Genomic DNA, 20,701 nt, shown 5'->3' on the forward strand with positions numbered 1-20,701 from the left:
GAGATTAATGGAAGTAAATTAGCCTGATGTTTTATTTACATCCAGAAAAGCAATAGATAAACTCTCCTTGTGATGGATTTTCTTCATTAGCTGGGCGAACGCCTAAGGTACAGCTCTTGACATTGTTTCTTCCATGCAGTTAGACAAACAGTTTATCAAAGGAGTATAAAATTGTCAGGAAAAGAAGCAGATTAATGGCCAGTAAAGTGAAGATCATTGAATTTATGATATAAGTAGCAGTATCACTGGAGCTCAAGAAATGGCTTATTAGATAAGCACCATGTACACACACAGGGAAGTGCTGAGCCCCTTCGGATCTGCTGCACTGTTGGCAGCTGCTTCCCAAATCCCAGTGGGGTGGTCTCCACACTGAAAGCCTCACCTCCCTCTTCCTTCCCTCTCTTTAGGTTTGGGTTTATTCTGTAACTCTCTCATTTCAGCTTGTGAACACATAATTTCCTCTCAATTAAAAACCCTTAAGATTTCAGAGATGATAACTTTGTCTTCATGTCTGTGCTGCTGTAACCATTTCTGCAACCTATTTTGGTAATTTTGGCTGCTTTTACACCCATGATAATCATGCCAATATCAACAACAATAACGTACAGGTCTTATGATTCTTTGTAAAAAATCCCCCAGCATTAGCAACCTACAGATCCCACATGGCTCCTGCAGCAATTACCTGTGGAAGGATAATTACCTGCCAGATCAGGCAAATGAAAGAAAGGAGATGAGGAACCTGGGAGAAACAAAACATTCCTGGGGATGCCAGAGGGGCTGTGCTTGTGGGTTCCCAAGGTCTCTGCCCTGCCGGACATGGGCTCGGGTTTTCAAGCTTCAGAAGAGGGATTTTGGCTACAAGGACAACTAAAAACCATGAATTTAATTGGTCCCATGAATCTTGGGCTGTCTCCAGCAGGTGGCATTGGCTCAACAGGCTGCCTTTTCCCAGTGCTTGCCAAGAGCGTCTTAAAAGTTTCATCTCTGGGCTGGCAGATTTCAAGCTGCTAAAGCATCATTAAGTCCCTAATTCCTTTGCAGCCTAATCTGCCCAGCTGTACTTTGTTTCTTTTCACAAGCACCACCTTTTCCTCCCCCATTACTCTCTTTCCAGCAAAAATCTAGATTTATGGAAGCAGAGTATTTCTCCATGCTGGGAGCAAGACAGAGCAAGTGGCTGCTTGAAGAATGAATTGCCACAGGACCCAGAGCTCTTCCCACTCTAGTGTGGACCCAAATGTGGACCAGGTGCACAGCACCCACAGGACTGAAGATCTCAAGTGGTGGTCAAGACCAGGAGTTTTTCCCTAGAGCTGTTTTGGACAGCTGCTGCTTTGGTAGGATTTTTCCAGAGAACTCATAAAGTTCAGGATGTTTTGAATGTCTCTGGGATGGATTTTAAAAAAATCTCCTAGAGCTGTGTGCATCCAACCAGATGCAGTTAACACAAATCCAACCATGCTCTGGGGCTTTGAAATCCACTGGTTTGTAAGCAAGGCAAGCCAAAGATGGGAACAGCCTCTCCCAAACAGGAGTAGTTTTTGACCCCCCCAGACTATCCCAATGTGGTCCTTGGGAATTTTCCTGGGATTTTTGCTTTGCTCCTGACTGAAGGACCTGCCCCACTTTTTCTCCTATTCTGAACTGAGCCAGTTTTTATTCCTGTGGACCACACTCAGCATCACTAATCCAAGAGATGACGTGGGTGCAAAGGGATTTCTTGCATCTTGCACTCTGGGGGCCCTCCTGGGACCCCCTGCTGCCAGCCACAGGCAGGGTGCTGCTTGTGTCCCCATGCAAGGGCTGGTGGGGCAATGCATGTCCCTTCAACTTCTGACTGTGGCTTTGGGTTTGGATACCACGTGAGCTTCTTTCCTGTCCTCAGTCCCTGCCCAAGTTCCAGGTTAGGCAATCAGACTCACCATTTTACTTCATTTCAGGATGGGAAGCTGTAGTTGATGATGTCTCTGCATCACCAGGCAGAAGGGAGGCTCATATGTCAGGAGAGGTGAGGAGAGGCAAGGACTGAGACATCAGCTCTTTTCTTTCAATCTGTGAGCTGTCTGGCCAACACCAGGAACCAATGTGTCAATCTGCAGAGGTATTAATGCAGGAAAGAGGCTGCCTGGTCCAGCTGTCTGGAGGAGGCAGCGTGTGGTGATGCCTTCAGGAAGCACCTGAAAGGGGTGGGTGAAGATTTTTTTCCCACTAGGTGCTCAGCGCTGGAAAAGCAAAGATAAATTCTCCATGGACAATGTTTCAATCCTGACCCCAGTCCAGCAAGATGAATATGGTGGGGTTTCAAACCAGGTACAGGGAAGAGGCCAAGGAAAACCTGAGTCCTGACTCTGCAGAGAAAGGGAACAGGATGTGCCCATGCAGGGGTATTTCCCTGGCAAGAGGTGAGCATGACTCCATGGTGCTGCTGGCCAGACTCTCTGCTGGAGCAGGTATGGTACCACCTCTTTCAGTCCTGCTTTTTGAGTGAGCCTTGCTCCCTTGGATTTAGTGTTTGGCTGTATCCAAGCAGGGATGGAGTTTTTATTGAGGATGAGGTGAGTGGATACAGTGGCTCAGGCTACACTGTAAATATTGCCTTATTTTTGCAGGTTGTTTGGTTTTAATTGCCCATTCTGGGCATCTGGGGAAAGTTTGGAGTAAGCAAAGCGTGTTACATCCCAGGGCTCTTTATGTACATAAACAATTGGAGGTTTATTGCCTTGACCTTCTCTGAAATAAGTTCTTGGCTCCTCTGAGTTAAATCTTGGGGAAAGAAAAGGAATCTAATAAGCTGACCTGCAGATTTGGGCTTCTAGGAAGCGCATCTAGGTGCCAACAAGATACCAGGAGGCTGAGATTTGCCACAATTGGGACAAATCTTTTTAAATGGCTTTTGTTCAGTTCACCGGGGTCTGCCAGCTCTGCTCCTTGCCAACAGTAAATAGTCTGGGAGCAGGGAATTGTGATTATATTAAATTTTAGGCAATTCAGCATGGTTTTACTTGATTTGGAGTGTGGAGGAGAAGTGGCACAACATCTATGCACAGAATGGACAGGTTAGGTCAGACGCTTCCTGCTTTATTTTCTGAGCATGAAATATGATATCACAGGGAAAGAGCCATAATTAGGTGTTCCTAATCCTGCCCATTTGAGTCAAAGTTGTAAACTAAGAGGGCAGAGATCAAAGGCTTCTACTGAAGGTCAGAGCAATTTGCTGAGGAGCTTAACAAGAGGGTAGCACTCAGTGCCCATGCAGGGGCATTGTATCAGCTGCAGCTTCTTCCCTGCCCTTATTTTTACTCCTCTTCCAGAAAAGGGAAACAACCAGTGTGTGGGAGATCTCTCTACTTCAGCTGGGCATGGCCTTTTCAAGCCTGATCACAGTTCAAGAGCTGGGGGGAAAGGCTCCAAAAAGGGACAGCCATGTTTCTGTGGTGACAGCCCCTGGGCTGGGGCTTCACACCCAGCCCGGCCCCATGCTGTGCAGAGAGAAAACCTGCTCAGCCCTTCCCTGCCTCTCCCACCTGATGATGCATTTGCACTTACCCTTCTGAAAAATCTCATCTTCCTGAGGCACTTTGATTGCTCTAGGTAGACGCTGCCCTTTGTTGCCTGCAGCATTATCCCTTCCCTGTCCCTGCCTGCTGGAGCTGCTTCTTGCATGCTCCACAAAGCAGCCAGGCACTGTCCTCTGTTTTAATTGCTTTTGCCCACCTCCTGTCTTGGCCTCACATTAGCTTTAGGGGATGTGGGGCAGGGGAAGGGCTTGGAAATAGGAAACATTTGGGTGCTAAGAGGCAGGGGAAGGAGGGTAAGCAGGTACCCGCTGGCTTGGTGGGAGCAGATGTGTCAGTGCAGGCACCTGCATGGATATGGACAATAATTTCTCTGTCTTTGCAGAGATACAGCCTTGAAGTTTGCCTCTTTTATTCTGTAGGGACCACTGACTGCAGAAAACAGATGCCATCTGTCCACCGTGCCTTGTAAATCAGATTTTAATCATCTCAGGGAGAGCTCTGTCTCCAGCTGAGTGCTGCAAACCAGGTCTGCAGGAGTAACTCTGCAAAATTTACATTTCTGAGATAGGTTAGTGATTAGGGCTCCAGCTTCATACCAGGGAGGCTGAAATCCAATTTCTCCTCCTCTCACAGATTTCCTGGCTGATGGTGGAAAATATCTTAGGCCATGCCTGAATTTGTCAGGTAAGTGCAGATCTGTTTCTCACCTCCCAGCTGACCTCTCTCCCCAACACACTCATCCTGCAGTGTATCCTATATCTGCATCCAGCATGGGCAGGGAGGCTCCAGTGAGCCAGGACCAGGAGAGGAACCTCCAAGATCCAGTTTTGCTCCATGAAAACTGAAGCCACAGAATGCAGAGGTGCTGGTGTTGGAGTTTCTGTCTCCTCTGGCACTGCCTGATGCCCAGCAGTTACAGGCTTGCCTGGTGGATAACATGTTTGTGCCAAGGGCTGCTGCAGTGACTTGCAGTGGGCAAGGGCTGCTGCAGAGCCAGGGAGGGAATTGCACAAGGTCTGACTCTGTCTGGTCTTGTACAGCCCCTACACAGGTCTGTAAGGTGAATGGTGTATTCCTACAACAATAAAAGTGCACTGCCAAGGATGGTCACAAGCACAGGTGAAGTGTCCTTGTCCCTTTTTTCAAATCATTATATATTGCAAAATCATTGCAGGTATTACAGGGAGGCTGAAAAGCAACCTCTTTGTGAGTAAAGAATCAATAATTTGTTTTCTTCTGCCTTATATGAGAACAATACCATAAAATCATGTTGGTTTATTAAAAAAGCAATACCCTCCAAGCACAAATGGCAAGGCTGATCACAGCCTGTCTGTGGGGAGATATAGCTATTTTATCCACAGCCTCTGTGGACTTATTTTTCAAAAAAGAGCTTAGCAAAGCCTCCAAAAACAGGATTATTTATTAGTTGGCATTGCCAAGTTTTGACCCCCATCAGAGGAACTTGCAGGAGCAGAGCAGATGGAGTCTAGCATTACCTGCTGGAAGCTTTGAAACAAATCTCTGCCCTTTCTCCTCCATTCTCAAAAAGGAGATTTGCCAGAAAGGATGGCTCCTCACAGAAGTCCCAAGTCACTCACCTCTACCATTTTACACAAAAGAAGAGCATCCTCCCAGGTTGTGTATCATCACATCACAAGAGAGTGGTTACAGCAGTCGTATCCTGGGACGAATCAAGTCAGCTCATCAAAACCCAAATCTAATGGTAATAATGATGCTACCTTTAATTTTTTGAATGTGACAGCATTAATCTCTTGCAAGGGTACAGGAGAAGAAAGGTGCTTGCTGTCAGCATCTTCTGACACTGCAGAAGCAAACCTGCATCCTTGGTTCACACAAGTAGGGGTAGCCATCATTCATTCTGAAAAAATCTTTTTCCCCCACCTCTGAGGTGCAATGGAGATTGCAGCTGGGCCACACATTAGTGAACTGGATGGGGTGAGGGCACAAAAGCAGCATGGCTTGTGTGGAAACCATTTAATGAGTATCAATAAAGGAAATGCCCCCTTGTCCCCCACCTTCCTGCCCCTTACACACCCTCAGAGAGTTGTTCTGTACAATATCTCCGTGGAAGTGCTTGGGCTGGAGCTCTCTAAAGGTTTGGGCAGGGTTCATGAGGCTGGTGTGAGGTGTCTGATGAGCAAATTCTAGAACTAAGGGCATAAAAGCTTATTTGTAAGAAATGGGCTAATAAGGGGTAGTGTGGTACCCAGCTAATGGGGAGAGCCCAGGCTCCACTGCATAAGCCCCCCACAGTGCTGGGATTCATTTTAATCAGCACTGAGACAGGAAGAGAAAATATTCCCCATCTCTTTTCCTTAAAGATTAAATCATTCATTCAGCCAACACCCTAATGAGGCACCAACAGATGTGTAATGAATAAATAATTTTAAAATAGTTAACTTAAACACTAAAAAACACCCCCATCTCTGTTCTGTAGGTAGTGCTTGGGGAGTAGGCTGGAATGGGAAGAGCGTAGAACACCCCCTTTCCAGAAGAGCAAAGGAGACTGAAGATTAAAGCAATTCTTGAGCTGGTTTCTAATGAGCCTGCTGCAGCTTTTCCAGGTGAATCAAAGAAATTAAAATCCTTGGGCAAAACAAATATTTCCATTCAAGTCCTGTTGTCTTCCTATTCCCTAATATTTCCCCAAAATCCTTATTCCTGACCCAGATGCTCAGCCCAGTTTCAGTTATGAGGATGCTGGGACTGGGGGTCACACTCACACCTATTTCCAGGTGAGACTGTGTTGTCTGGAGGATGTTGGAATCATCACTTTAGTGGAGCCCAGTGAACCCTCATCAAGGCTGGCTTTGTCCTACATCCCTCCAAGGGATCCTTCACTTGTGGTACTTCTCACAAGCACCATGATTTTTCCTTTCTTTCTTCCTCTGCAAAGGAAGAGAATTTAAAGATTAAATCCCACTGAGAAATTTAAAAAATCATAGGTCCCTTGAGACAAAAGGTACAGCAAAACTAAACTGCATGAGCAGGGAGACAGCTTTTCTACATGTTGGGGGAAGTTTGGTAGGAAAGTATTTCTCAGCTAAACACTCTCCCTCTGGTTTGGATTAATAGCTTGGATCCAACTTCACTATTCCCATAACAAATAAATCTTAAACCATAACTAGCCCAAGAGAAGAAGTATCTGCTGGATGTCTTTTCAATGCCATATTTTTTTCCTCTGTAAAGCACTCCTCTTTTAAAAGCTCCCTGGCTCTTCACAGCTTATTTTCCATTGATTTTATAGAGATGTCGGTACCAAACACATGCAGATAACTAAGATTCCAGGTGGGAACATACACAAGATACATGTGACAAAAAGCATGAGGCAAGATGTTCCCAGAAAAACAATGTTTAATTTACTGCTTTTCAATTATCCATGAGGAGACCCAGACATATTTTTTTTTTTACATATTCAGCTATTAGTCAAAATTATTTGACTCTACAAGACCCCACTGCCAGTGTCCACAGCCCCACTGCAGCCATCTCTGTCACAGGCTCTCCTTCCCTAGGGGATGGAGGTTTGGAATGGTTTTGGAATCTTCTCCAGCTCCAGAGAGGACCCTACCCTGAGATTAAGTTGCCATTGTGTTGGAGCACTGGAGGAAGTTATTAAACAAGAACTCAATGCATTGTTTGTACTTCTCTTAAACTAATAAACAATAGATGTTCCCTTCAAAGGTAAAGGAACAGCTAATAAAACACTCAAAAGCTCTGTCTTTCAACCCCAATAAAATCCCAGCCAGATGCCAAAGAAATCCTTAAACCCAAACATTGAATTTGATGTTGAAACATCAGCCCCCTAATGTGAGAGGAATGTCCATTTCCTCAATGTGCCTGGGAAAAGCCAGAGTTTGAAGGGCTTAATCTTTCCTTTGCCATCAGGTAGAACAAAATGTTTCACCTAAAACCTGGTAGTCATAAATCAGTTCCTTGAATGCCTGCAGAGAAGTTCTCAAGCAGTTCTCGTCTCCAGGTGCGGAATGAGTTTGGACAAATTTTATCTCCATTTTAGCAAAACAGAGCAAAACATGTTCTACTCCACATTTTTTTTACAGTCCCCTCAAATGAAACCCTTAACCAGGCCTCTTTTTTATTCATTGCACTGTCTCTGAAGATGGGAGGAAAGAAAGGAAATGTGGAGAATAAAGGGGAACATATTAAGCTGCACTGAGATAACCCTCTTACATGGCAGAGGTGTTCTCTCTGAGTAGAGAGCTTGAAACATCTCAAGGAGGAAACAACTCAAATGATGGAGAGCAAGGCCAGCACACCCACAGGTTCTCCAGTCCTTTGACTTGGCCAGAAAACAGTGGAAGAGGACAGGAAAACTCCCACCAAATGCAGAGAGGCTTTAATCCCACTTTTGCAAACAGCCCAAGAGCAAATTTCTGAGGTGGGAGGTGACGCACCAGTCCCAACCAGACCTGGCAAAGCCTGGCCTTGCACCACTTGGTCCTTTCCCTGGTTTGCTGCTACTCTGCTGACACCAGGGGAGTGGTTGATGAGAGCTGGCAGGAGGCTGGGCACGTGTTTGAAAGCCAGAGAGAATCAGGGAAGATGTGGCATTTATTGTGATGGCTTGGGAGCAGCTGAAACTGTTGAAATGAGTTAACTGAGGAGAAAATGGCTCACAGCTCAGGGACGAGGTGACCTGGGGGGCTTGGCAGGGGACACCAGATGAAAACCACCACCATGTGCCAACCCCCTGCTCTCTCCCAGCCTCGGCCCTGGAGCATCACCCTGGTGTCACCACGGATGCAGCTCGGATAAAGGGAAAACAGAGTGATCCCACTGTCAGCAGCATTTTCTTTTGAAGCCTTGCCATCACACATGGGATTCCACCCTGATAGAGTTTGAGCTGCCTTATTAGCTAAACTGGGAAATTATTTACCCTGAGCCACACCTCCAAGTGAACAATGGCACCTTGGTCTTGGTGATGCCTGGTCTCAAGCAACTAAATCAAGCTCAGTGAAGCTATCCAGAGCCTCATTGCTTGGTGTGCTGTAGGACCATGGCTTCCAGTAGGCAGGACGTTGAAAGAAACACTGTCCATCGAGGTCTGAAATATCTGGAGCTCTTGGCAGCTGGAAAGCTGGGCTGGGGTAGCAGCAGGTGCACATCAGGTGGGTGTAGATGTACCAGTGTGGTTATTTAAATACTTTAAATGGAAAGGGACAAAACCTATTAAAATAAATTGCACTGGGGTTATGCCTCTTTTGCCTCTGCTTCAAGCTTGTAGATTTGCAATTAGTTTGCATTTATGTACAGTTTACATTTTTAAAGCTTCATTTTTAAACTTTCAAAATGCTTTACCCTGAAAACATGCATTTCCAGACTGCTTAGACTTCGTGGAGAGGAACAGGTTCCCCTGTGAGTCAGGTAGCTTCAGAGTTAAAGAGTAGACAGATCCCTTTTCCAGCCACTGTCAGATTTCCCCTCCTGCTGTATATCCATGCAAAGGTAAGCAGGCTCCCAAGGCAGTGCAGGTGGCTGGAGCCCCCCATTCTGGCAGAGCCCCAGCAAAGGGGGCTGTGCTGGCAGTGCTGCACACGTGCTCCATGGAGCTCCGTGTTTTTGGTCTCTTTCCTGGTAAGCAATGATATTCAAGAGCCTGATTTTTGTTTGTTCCACTGCAACCCATGTGGTTGTTTACATGAAGGTGAAGAGTATGAAAAAAGCTATCAGACCAAAACAGGGACAAAAAGGGAAAAGCTCCATGCAGCTACAGCTGGATGCCCTGACTGCACCTGGCCGTTTCAGGCATGTTTGCTTGCTTCTGAAGTTGTTGATCAGCTAATGGTGACCTGACTTTCCTACAGATTATGTGGGATTGGCTGTAAAATACTCTTTAACTCCACCAAGCACAGAGGGTTTCCAAGTAAATGGCTTCTCTGGCCTGGAGCAGCACAAACTAAGGTGCACTACTACTCTACATGGGTCACTTTGTGGGTCTTTTTTCCTCTGAAATGTTACTGCTTTGAAACAGAGCTGAGAAAGCAGAGCCAAAATCCTTGCCTAGAACTGTGCAGTTTATTTTTGTGTAGTGCTTACCTAGGTGGAGCTACTGGTGAGGATGCATCAAACTGTCCACCAATATGCTCTTGCTTTCTATGGGATAAGGATTAACTCAGCAGGAGCAGGGTAAGAGCAGTGGTGCTCACCTTGGGAAAAAGCACATTGGCAGCTGTGTCCAACCACAGCCTGGGGTTACATACCTGCCATCCTTCCCTACACCACTGCTATAGTAAGTGTACTCTGCTGGTCAGAAATTTCCCAAACCTGGGTTTTTTTGTTTTGTTTTGTTTTGTTTTGTTTTGTTTTTTTCCTGAGGAGAACACACAAATCAGGTCCTTGCTCAGAAAGGTGATGACATCTAGAAAGGAAACATGCATTGTAGAGAATTAAGCTAACTGCTCTTTGATAGTTTTCTTTCTGCCTACCAGCTTTGCAGCACAGTTTTGGGAGGAAAAGGCTGCCCTGAGGTTTCCACTGAAAATTCTGCACTGCAGACAGACAGCCCAGGTCAGCCTCACCAATTTCCCAGCCTTTCTTCTAGCCTGGGAAAAGGAAAATGGTACAAATAAGCCACTGTTTAATCAGAATCCCCCTCCATAGACCCTAATCAATTGTTGAAAATTGTTTCAAACCCAGTTTTGAATTGAAAGATAGCTCTGGAATTTAGATATTTAACCAAAAATTCTCCCTAATGGAGTTTGGTTTGGTTTAGTTTGTTGGGGTTTTTTTTTGGTTGGTTGGTTGGTTGGTTGGTTGGTTGGTTGGTTGGTTGGTTTGGGGGTCTTTTTTGTTTGTTTGTTTTTTTGTTTTTTTTTTTTTGTTTGTTTGTTTGTTTTTTTTTGTTTTTTGTTTGGTTTTTTTGGGGTTTTTTTGGGTTTTTTTTTTGTGGAGGAAGGAAAAGTTGTCAGAGAAACAAAATGTTTCTCACAGAAACAGCTGGGACATGTGACTGTGGTGTTTTGCTCTTTGGAGCTGCAGCAGAAATGTCTCTTTGTCCCCCTTCTCCAAGGACACAGCATCTTCCAGGCATCAGCATTAACCAGAGGATGTCCTACAGAGTCACTTCCTGCCCAAAATTTAGCAAGTGAGAGGTTGGAAAAGAACAAGAACCCAAAACATCTGAAACCCTCACTCCCAGAGAACTGAATCCCATTCTTCCTCCTAAACAAACAGCATTTCAAATTGCTCCTCTGAAGGATCATCGCCATCCTGAGGAAGGAATTTGGAGGCAGAAGAAAGGAAAGCAGTTTTTCACTGTCTGGCTCTGAAACTGAAAAGTATTCATGTGTGGAGGAAAGCACCTTTCTCTGTCAGAAGGAAATAGATGAAAAAGATGTATATGAAATATGGAGGACAGAACTCAACTTCCATTGTCCTGCAGAAGCACTGCTGTCAGGGGCTTCCTGGCCACAGCTGGAGACACAGCTGTTTTCTCATGAAGCTCTCCCCCTGCTCCCCTCTGCCTAAAGTCCAGCTCAAATTTTTCATCTTCTAGTGGCAAAACAGAAGATGGAATCCAGAGAAGAGCAAATAAAAAGGACAAAGTAATGGAGAATGCTATAAATCCTTGAAAGAGAGGAGCAGGATTGGGATGAGGATTTGTACAAACAGCAAATATTGGAATATCGAGCTAAAACAAAAGGCTTTGATCTACAGTCCTCTGCTGGTGTCTCATCCCAAAGCAGGAGACCCACTGGAGCCCACACAGCAGCTGCTGCCTGAGTACTTATTTGTGGACAGCAACAGGGACCTGGCAGGTTTTTGCCAGGCAGACTGAAGAAGCAGGAGGAATTGACTCATCACAGAAACATCACACCACAATGAACATCCACAGGATAACACTGCTGGAAACCCAGCAGGAAAACAACATTGCTGCTGGGGATGGAATGCAGACTGTTCTACCTTCATCCACCTTAAGTTGCTGGCTATTGCTAGAGGCCAGGATATGATTAAAGCAAGGAGAGACAAAGGAGCAGGGAACAGGGACGTTACCCTGAGTGGATCTGTTGGTGGATGCTACACTATGCACACAGGGACATGGCTAACCCAGAAGGTAAATCAGGCAATTGGAGTGAGCTGTTTGAATACACATCCAACAAAGGGAAATTCAATTAATTTTAAAGGCAGCACATTTGAAAATGGCAGGACTAAGCAGCATTTAAAGGTGGTGATGGTTGCCAAGTTATTTCAAGCAAACAGGAGGCTATTCCATGCATCTGTTTGAACGTGCCAACAATTAATTTAGTAATCAGCATGTTCTGAAGGGATGACTTGAGGGTGACAAGCAGACCTAGGCCCTGGATCAGTGTAAATTCACCATGGCTCTCTGTGCTGCAGCCAGCCCCACATTAGCAGAGGGTTTGGCTGAAAGCCCCTCAGGAGGGACATGCTGGGGGAGGTGGCTTCTCTTACATAAGGACGGTGATGTGCATCACACACGTGCAGATGGTGATGCTTCTCATACCACCCACTGCACAGATGGACTGTCAGTCATCACATTGAAAGCCTTTCCAAGAGTGTGCCTACCCCAAGTCCAGCAGGGAAAATTAAGTGCTCTTTTATCCATTACACCTATCCTGCCTTACACCAGCACAGACATCAGAAGCAAAAATATTATAGAAATAAGTCTGCTATTTATACAGCTCAGCAGAAGAGATACAGCAATATGATGTGCTTGTAGAATTCCTTTCACCCAGGGATCCCAGAGAGCAACAACTTCCTTGCTGTGGACTTGGACCAACTCCTGCCCTAAGGAGGCTAAAGGCTTGTGTCAGGGCCCTTGCCAGTCCACCTGCAGTAAATGTGCCTCTGCCTCAGAGCCATCTACACCAACAGCCTACAGGGTGTTGAAATTAATAATATCCTAAGTGTCTTAATTTGGGTCCTGTGAGGTGTTGGTGTCTTGGGACAAGAGACATCCACAGACCCGAGAGCACTGGACATGCAAAGCCCTAAGAGATGGAGGCAATAAAGTTGCTTGAAATTTCAGAAAGAATAAAGACTTTAAAAGTCAATAGACAGCTTTAACAAATAATCATGTCATACATGTAATAAATTTAGCTCTTAGAGATTGAGGTGATAAAGCCAAAAAAGGTACTTTGCAAAGTCCCAAGTTACTGCTTTTAACAGTTATCATTTCCTTAAGAAAAGGATCTGTCAAAAAAGAATCAGAAGAGGAGAGAAGAAGGAGACAGAAACATCTCAATTTGAACTCTGCAGATCCAAACATTTTGATTAACTATCTCCAGTCACCTTCTGGAGCTGTAAAGCCCACCCTGGGTGACCAGCCTAGGCTGCAACTACCTTATCACTGCCTGCCCCTACCACCCACGGAGGTATTACCATCAACCTGCAGCTCCTGCTCCAACACCTCACGGCTCCAAGCCCTCCATTCAGTTCCTCTTCATCCTCATACACATCAGTAAGAGCCCTCCCACAGCTGCTGGCTGGTCCTTGCACTTGGGCTATTTAGAAGATCTGAAATGGCAGACAGAGGAAATCCTCCTGGACAATCCATCTCTGTAAGCACGGACAAGCCCAGCAGCAGTGAGTTCAAGACCAGCATCCTGCATTGCCCCCAAAGAGTTCTGGACTTAATCCCACATACTTCCCTTCTTCCAGGACAGTGTGGCCAGACAGCACCAGAGAGGATAATGTATTCCCTTTGGGAGCAGAAACAAATGATGCAGTGCTGGAAGTTCCAAGTCTCTTACACAAAGCAATTTGTCAGGAGCTCCACAAGCTCACCCAATGAAAAAGCTCTCCTGGATATTGACTAATCCAGCTCCAGTCCTGCCTTCCTGCACACGAGAGACGCAGCCTCAGCCCCTGTGCACAGAGTCTGCATTCAGGACAGAACTTTAAATGATGCCAGGCAAACATTCCTTCTGATCCATCAAGAAGTGGCACTGTCAGAGAGAAGCAAGGGAAACAAAGAACCCATGGGACAGGGGAGGTCTGGGGCTGAGAAATGGAATGGGCCTGCAAAGCACTGATGGCAAAGTTATTAAAAGAAAGAAAATTTACTATGGAAAGCTGCCAGCACTCCAGAGCAGTCCTTGAGGTAGTATAAATCAGTGTAACATTACTGTGCCCAGTTTATGACAGCTACAGGCTGCACCAGGGGTTCTCACTGCTATGTGCTCTAGCAGAGGAGAAATTCAGGTGTAGCACTGAAGTGCCAGCACACTTTTAAACTGGGTAGGTGTTGGAGGCAAATGGCACAGCACATTTCATCACCAGCACAACTTCAATGTTCAGCTATCTCAGAATTTGAAAAGGAATTTTTTTTTTTTTTTTTTTTTTTTTTTCCCACCTCATAAATTACTCATAGCACTGATGAGGAAGACAGAACCTGAATGCACATTTTTGGAAAGCACATTTGATTATCTTCTGGAAAAAACGAGTCTCTCTCTGAACACGACAGACTGTTTCATGCCACAGAAACCCACATATATGATACTTCATTGCTCTGTAGCCAATTTTGTTGATTAGTCATTAGGATATGAGAAGAAAATAGTTAATGTGCTGTAACCAATCTGCAAATGTTATAAAATCTGCAATCATATGGAACTAATTTTAAGTGAAATGAGATGATCTACAAATTTCAGGCAAAGGATTACTACAAAAGCCACAAAGAAAAGCAAATAGGAAAGCAACAAGCAGATCAATATTCTGCTGAGGACGAACAATGGTTAGGAGAACACAGGCAGCTCACACACCCAAAGAAAATTATTTTTGAGAACTGATACAAAATGAATGCTGACTAAATTTCAGATGTCTGAAGACTCATTCACTACCAAATAGGATACCAACAATACCACCTTTGCAAGAGCCAGCAGGATGGCCACTGGCCACAGGGCTACCTTCAGCTTGAATGGATGTGATGATGCAGGACTGCTGCAAAACCCTTCTGTGAGTGGGAGCTCATCAGCCAGAGAGTTCCTGGGGAGCCACAGGTCCTGCAGGCTTCCCTGAACAGCTTGCTTTCACTGTCATCTTTTAGGAAGTCTTTCTCACTCAGCTCTGACATATATGGTGTGGAATGTGCAGCCACATGGAGACTGTGGGACACAGGTCGAATACTCCCATATCCCTTTAAAATATCAAGGCAAAAACCATTAGTTGGCAAGGTTACAACTGCAAAGCAAATGTAGACTTTGGGACTCATGTTCTGTTTCTTCCCCTCCTTTAAATCATAAACACATTTGAAAACAAAGCAAGACATAACGAAAATGAATATACAGAAGTAGCACTTGCCTGAAGGTCCAATGTTGTGCTGTGGTGTTTTGCTCATTTTTCAGTCCTTCTGTTTCTTGACCAAATTTGTACAGCCACTTGTACTCCCCCTCTCCTTAGAACCCATATTTATAATCCTGCCTTGAGATGCTCTTCTATCAGCCCAGAAAGCAAGACATTTATCCTACTCTTCAAACGTCCGTCTAGACCTTGGGAGGAAGGTGTGGACTGGGAGGGAGAGGAGAAGAAAGCACTTTTCCTTTTGCTTCAACACTGGTTATAAACTACAGAGGATGCAAATATCTATCAGGGAAACATCTCACACTCCTGCCCCTTTCCTTCTTCCCCTCCTCAAGAGCTGCACTTGTGACTCAGAGCCGTTTTCCAAAAACAGTGCCATTTAGGGTCTCCAGCTAAAGCAGATCTGAGCAGGATCAAGTCCAAAGTAGTCAGTGTGTTACCCTGGCAATGAAGCCAGATTGTGAACTCAGGGAAAATGAATTTAAGAGCAAACTACTACCCCCACTGAAGTAACAGAGGTGTGAATGCCATCAGCCTGATCCCTGCCACGTGCTCTGGCCAGCCCAATGCCCTGGCAGACCTACCTGTTTCCTGCCTGACTCTGCTTCCTTCCACCACCATCCAGGATCACCTGTCCACAGAAAGCTTTGCTTTGCCACCACCTGTCTATTCCCTAGCAAAGCATATACCTATTAGTAGCTATTATCAACAGATTATTATGATCAAACACCAAAAAAAAACCAAAAAAACAAAAAAAAACAACAACAACAACAAAAAAAACAAAAACAAACAAACAAACAAACAAAAAAAAAACCAAAAAAAAAACACACACACAAAAAAAAAGGATTTTCTTGAGCAGATTGCTGTAAATGCAATCTCTTCTCCAACAGCTCTCCCAAATCACCCCACTGCTTTCTCACACACCTGTACATAACTCACAAAATGAAAACTTCTAAAACACGGTAAATTATTTTATCTACTTCATCCCTTCTACCTCTTATCTGTTACTACAACCTTTTGCAATAGGGATGCAGTAAAATCTGATTTTAAACATGAAGCTGTAGTCTGTAGTTATTCTCTTCAGTCAATATATAAACATAGGAAGCTACAGATAAATATTTTGTCACAGCAATGGACAAATCTATCACAGTAATTCTCTAGACAAATAAGAAAATGCAAAAAAGTATTGATGAGGTTTACAGCAGTTTAATGAAGGCTCTCGTACAAAATCTTGAACTCAAAGTTACAGTCAAGAATTACTAAAAAATATAACTTACAATGAAAAAGCTGATGAGAATTGCCCACTTAGCCATGGAATTAACTGCGCTTTAACGCTGCGCTTAAATAGTCACCACACAATAGGAACAAATTTAAATCACGACCTAGGTACACACAATTCACTTCCATTCTGTTTTCAATTACATGTATTCAGCATGTAATTTAACCTGTGGAAGTTACTCTGAAGAACACGGAGGTTTCTCTTTTTTTTTTTTTTCCCAAACACTCACTGGAAATAAATACCATTGAAAGAATACATGTGGAGTGCAATAAAACGGACACTTAGGCACTGGTACAGTCTAGTCCTCTTCAGCTCTCTACAAACTACAGGACAAGAAGTTTTAAACCACAGATGGAGCGGAGAGCAGGTTAGAGCTGTACAGGTAGTGCAGCAGGTTATGTACTACACAAGAGCACATCTGCAAAAGGTCCCTGGAGATTTTTGTTGAAGATGCAGCGTATCCACACCAGGTATATCGTGAAGGGCTTAATGTTTTCTGAGAAGGTGTGATTCTGATGGGACAATATATAAGGCATATAAGTGTTTTCCCCTTGCTCTTGTATCCACACTTCGTATTTTACTTCTCTGACCTTGAGATACCTCAGATTCCAGGGGATCTGCCAGGACACAGCAAGTTTAGCTTCACTCGTGCCCTGGACAGAGGCCTGACACTTGGCATCCCTCACTTTGCCAGGGTAGAGGCTACCGGACCACTTCTGCTTCTTGGGTCCGGGCTTAGACTTCACAGTCTGCCTAATGACGTGTATGAGAGACGGGATGTTCACCTTTGTGTCCTGGTAGGCACGGAACAGCCACTCAGCGTTGCGGCAGCAGAGGTGCCGCGGCACCTCCGTGCTCTTGATGATGCGCTCTTGCTCAGCTTTGTCCAGGTGAGCGATCCCGCCCTGATCCCAAGGTCTGTCCGGGTAGGTTACGGTGTCCTCCCTGTCCGTGTTCTGCCAGGCAATGTACTGCAGGTCCATGCCAGGCAGGGTTGCCAGAGTTTTGTAAGGGGTGTAGTGCTCGGGGTTGATAGCATATGGGAAGAGCTCCACCACGGTGGCCCCTCTTGGCAGGAAGAGCGACATGACTAATTGGGCCCCGTGCATGCTGACCAGCATGGACGCATTGCTGATCAACCGCACGATGTCAGAAAATGAGTGCTCCTCCAGAGAGACGGAAATGGTTTTCATCTGAAACTCCTGAGCAAGAGCCAGGATTAGTTCTGCCTCATTTAGGATAAGTCTGTTGATTGTCCGACTGAACACTACGATGTACTCCTCGCTAGAGTTTTCCTCCAAACTGATGTTCAGTTTCTGCATCATGAATTTGGTGAACTGCCTGATCTCATTACCAGAAACCAAGATGTTAGCCTTTGGCCCTTGTGGCTGGACAAATCCGTACTGATACCAGGTGGTGATTTTGGATAGTCCCACATATGATTTGGTAAAGCAGAGGAGCCTGCCCAGGGTTTTAAGCTCCTCCCTGAGGAGCGGCTGCTTGTTACTCAGTAACTTGTAGAGGTCAAAGTGAACACCTTCATTCCACCCTTCCATGAAGAAGAGTCGTGCTTCCAGATCTAAGTCGGAGAACTGCTGCATGGTGTAATAGATGGGGAGGAGGTCGTCATGAAAGACGTGCATCAGGTTGTCTGGGTTGAACCTGTTGGCAATCAGCGCCACATCAGGCACAAAGACCGGCTTTGGCATAAATTTCAGCGCGGCAGCTGGCAGCTCCACAAAGTTGAAGTACTGGGTGTTGTGGTCTTCCACAGAGGAGAGGTCGAGCAGAGCCGGCTGGAACCTGCGGGAGCCCAGGTTGGGCAGCATGACAGAGGAGTTGCTGTGGAAGTAGACGAACTCCTCGGCCTCAGTGGAGTAGCAGAGGGACTCGAAGCGGCAGATGCGGTCCGTGTGCATCCTGCCAGTGCAAACCATCCGGGTACCGTTCTCCACCAGGGCCTGCAGAGCTGCATGGTAGTCAATCTGAGCCTCAGAAAGCTCCTGAGACTGGCGCATGAGGAGCAGCTCCTCCTCCACCGTGGCAGCATGATCGAGCAGTTTGATGTATTTCCACAGCACGGCAGCGAGGATGGACACGAGCAGGGCATTGAACACAGCTGCTATGTTCATTCTGTACTTAGATCCTAGCAGGATGACAGGTGGGGAATGCAATGGAGAGGGAACACATCATTAACACTCTTTGACATGGTGAGGGCAAAGACCTGTGGAAAATAAAAGAGAGGAACCATTTAAACATCAGGCTTACAGCTCCACCAAAAATCATATTTTAAGGACTATTCAAGAGAGTTTAGGCTTCTTTCAGCAATTTCCCCCCCTTCCTGGGATTTAGGGGAAAAAAGAAAGCAGTGCCAAAGCTCTCCCCAAAACCGGGGAAAAAAAAAAAAAAAAGCAGATCTGGGAGCTGTTCTACAGGAAGGCTCCTCTCTCATTTCCATTTCTATGCTTTTGAAAAAGAAAATGTAAAAGAGTTTAAGGATGAACTCTGTCAAGATCTTTTAGAAAGAAAAAATATGTTCTCTGGGACTCTGGATCACTGTGCTTTTTGCAGACCACTCCCACAGTGAAAGGAAATAGAGCACTACAATCACTGGGCCATATCCACTGGGAGACCAAGCTCCTCCTTCAGCTCTGTAGGGCTGAGAGCACTCGGCAGTGCCCTCACCTTCACTGTGCAGGTAGCAATAGATCCAGGAGGATTGCCAGGACAGATTTCGCTACACTCCAGTGTGCAATGTGAACCAGGTGAACATCACATTCAATTTCATTTCATCCAGGGGTGGGGGAAGGACTTGCAGGTCCATAGACTGCCCTGAGGGAGAATCCCAAGTCACTACGGTGTTGCTCTGGCTGCAACCCAGGATCAAAGGCTAGGAACTGCCATTGTCTTCCAAAAGAAATATTGGCACGGGAAAGAGGAGAGCTCCGCTCTTTATGAGAGGAACGGATGTGTCATTAAAGCAATCAAACCTTCGTTTAGAGCGAGTCTGGCTCGCACAGCACAGCCAGCCCTTATACAAATGATAAGTTAATGCATTTGAAGGGTTTCACTGCTGGCATTTTCCCATCCCAATCTGAGAACCTTTTCTGTGCTGCTCCAAAGCCTCCCTGGCTCTTCTTCTGTTAGAGCCTGCCACTGTTCTCCTCCTATGCAGAAACACTACTGGCTTATATCAGAGTATTGATTTTAACTTCAACTGTGAACTTCAATTGAGGTATCGATTCACCTACAGAATTTATGGGCTTCAATTTTCATTATGCATCAAGATTCACTGCTAGTCAGGCTGTAAATAATTGCACTTGTGACTCATAGGGAACTTTAGGAAGGGAAATTTCTGATTAGTATTTACTCCACTAGATTGTTTCTAGCTGTGATTTTTAAATGTAGCAATTTTGAATTTCCTTTGGTGCAAGTGTGCTGTGGGGGAAAAAGAAAAAGCAATGTCTCAAGCTGTTCTCAACACGTTCTGACATCCCAAGTATCCTTCAGCATTTTAACCAAGAGACATTTGTACATGATAATGTGGAGGAAGTTAGCCAGGCATGTTTGGGACCACAGCAAACACCTCCTCTACTGCCAAAGGAGTTCCTTTGAAAACAGCTACTGCAACTTAAAAGCTTCATCCTGCAACTTGGAATTGAATGGAGAATCATTCATGGAATTCAATGAAGTTAGAAGGGATTCCTACACCTCATAAGATCCCAACAGCCTGGGAGATCTGTCTTACGAAGAACTGAAGGTACATGGGGGTCTGAATAATGCCAAAGAAATGAGCACTAGCTTTAAGCCACACAAACACAAGAGGTAATCTCTGGAGATCTGAGCAACAAATTAATTTCAATTGGAATGGAACCCCACTGGGGACAGCAGTACATCCCTCATGTTCTGCTAATGCAATCAAACCAGTTTTCAGGAAGAGAAATTTTTGATGAGGACAGATCCTGAATTATTTTCCTGGTACCAACTTTCAAAGCTTTATTTTACTTCTTCACTGTCTTTGAAAAATGTCTAATGGTATCATCCAATTCTGTACATAACCTCTTCACTACAAACGTCTCATCTTGTGAGGGCAGCTTTAACTGACTTCAAGAGCATCAGCAAGGAAGGGATTGAGCCCCAGCAGCCATGTGCAAAGACTGATAATCAGTACATGGAGGAAACCTTTAACAAGTAAGTCCCCTGCTGCAAGCACACACTTAAAGGAAGGCCAGTCTGCAGGCATTGTGAAAGTGAACTTCTCTGGGTCAGAAGAACAAAGCACCTACAAGTTCAGTGGAGTCAATGTAAGTAGCAACAACTTGGCAGAGGAGGGAAAACCACAGAGCTTCTTTATTATTCCATTATGGGAAGGTGAGTGTGTATGTGTGGGTTTCCAAGGCATAAGGAGCCCTATAAAAACACCACTGATACCACCTGCATTTCATGGACATTTTGGTGGTGGAGAGCTCTGCCGACCATTACAAACCCCTTGAGCCAAACAGGTCTCCCTGAAAACAGCCTCTTCAAATGTTTCACTCCTGACTGATTTGTTCTTTCTCCTCCAGCCCCAAGGGAAGGGCAAAGGAAGCACTTCAGAGATGCAGCC

At 45.2% G+C, this 20,701-nt stretch overlaps 1 protein-coding gene and 1 long non-coding RNA gene across 5 annotated transcripts in view; one reads left to right on the forward strand and one right to left on the reverse strand.

Moving 5' to 3' along the window:
• Window positions 1-3,470: 3,470 nt before the first annotated feature.
• Window positions 3,471-11,428, forward strand: LOC130250073 (uncharacterized). Of its 2 annotated transcripts, XR_008839894.1 has the most exons (5): window positions 3,471-4,044; window positions 4,152-4,202; window positions 5,068-5,241; window positions 5,977-6,103; window positions 10,567-11,428. It is a non-coding gene; the product is annotated as an uncharacterized LOC130250073 (long non-coding RNA). The 2 variants fall into 2 exon arrangements; XR_008839893.1 differs by lacking the exon at window positions 10,567-11,428 and having other exon boundaries at window positions 5,977-6,995.
• A 4,578-nt stretch (window positions 11,429-16,006) lies between these two features.
• POMGNT2 (protein O-linked mannose N-acetylglucosaminyltransferase 2 (beta 1,4-)) overlaps window positions 16,007-20,701 on the reverse strand; it is a 30,665-nt gene continuing 25,970 nt past the window's right edge. For all 3 annotated transcript variants that reach the window (XM_056485398.1, XM_056485399.1, XM_056485400.1), the window contains one exon: window positions 16,007-18,319. In XM_056485398.1, coding sequence (XP_056341373.1) covers window positions 16,491-18,227 — 1,737 coding nt within the window. In that variant the 5' untranslated portion in view covers window positions 18,228-18,319 and the 3' untranslated portion in view covers window positions 16,007-16,490. The remainder of the gene's footprint in view (window positions 18,320-20,701) is intronic.

Source organism: Oenanthe melanoleuca, chromosome 2 (genome assembly GCF_029582105.1).
Source record: "Oenanthe melanoleuca isolate GR-GAL-2019-014 chromosome 2, OMel1.0, whole genome shotgun sequence".
In the NCBI taxonomy this organism is placed as follows: domain Eukaryota; kingdom Metazoa; phylum Chordata; class Aves; order Passeriformes; family Muscicapidae; genus Oenanthe; species Oenanthe melanoleuca.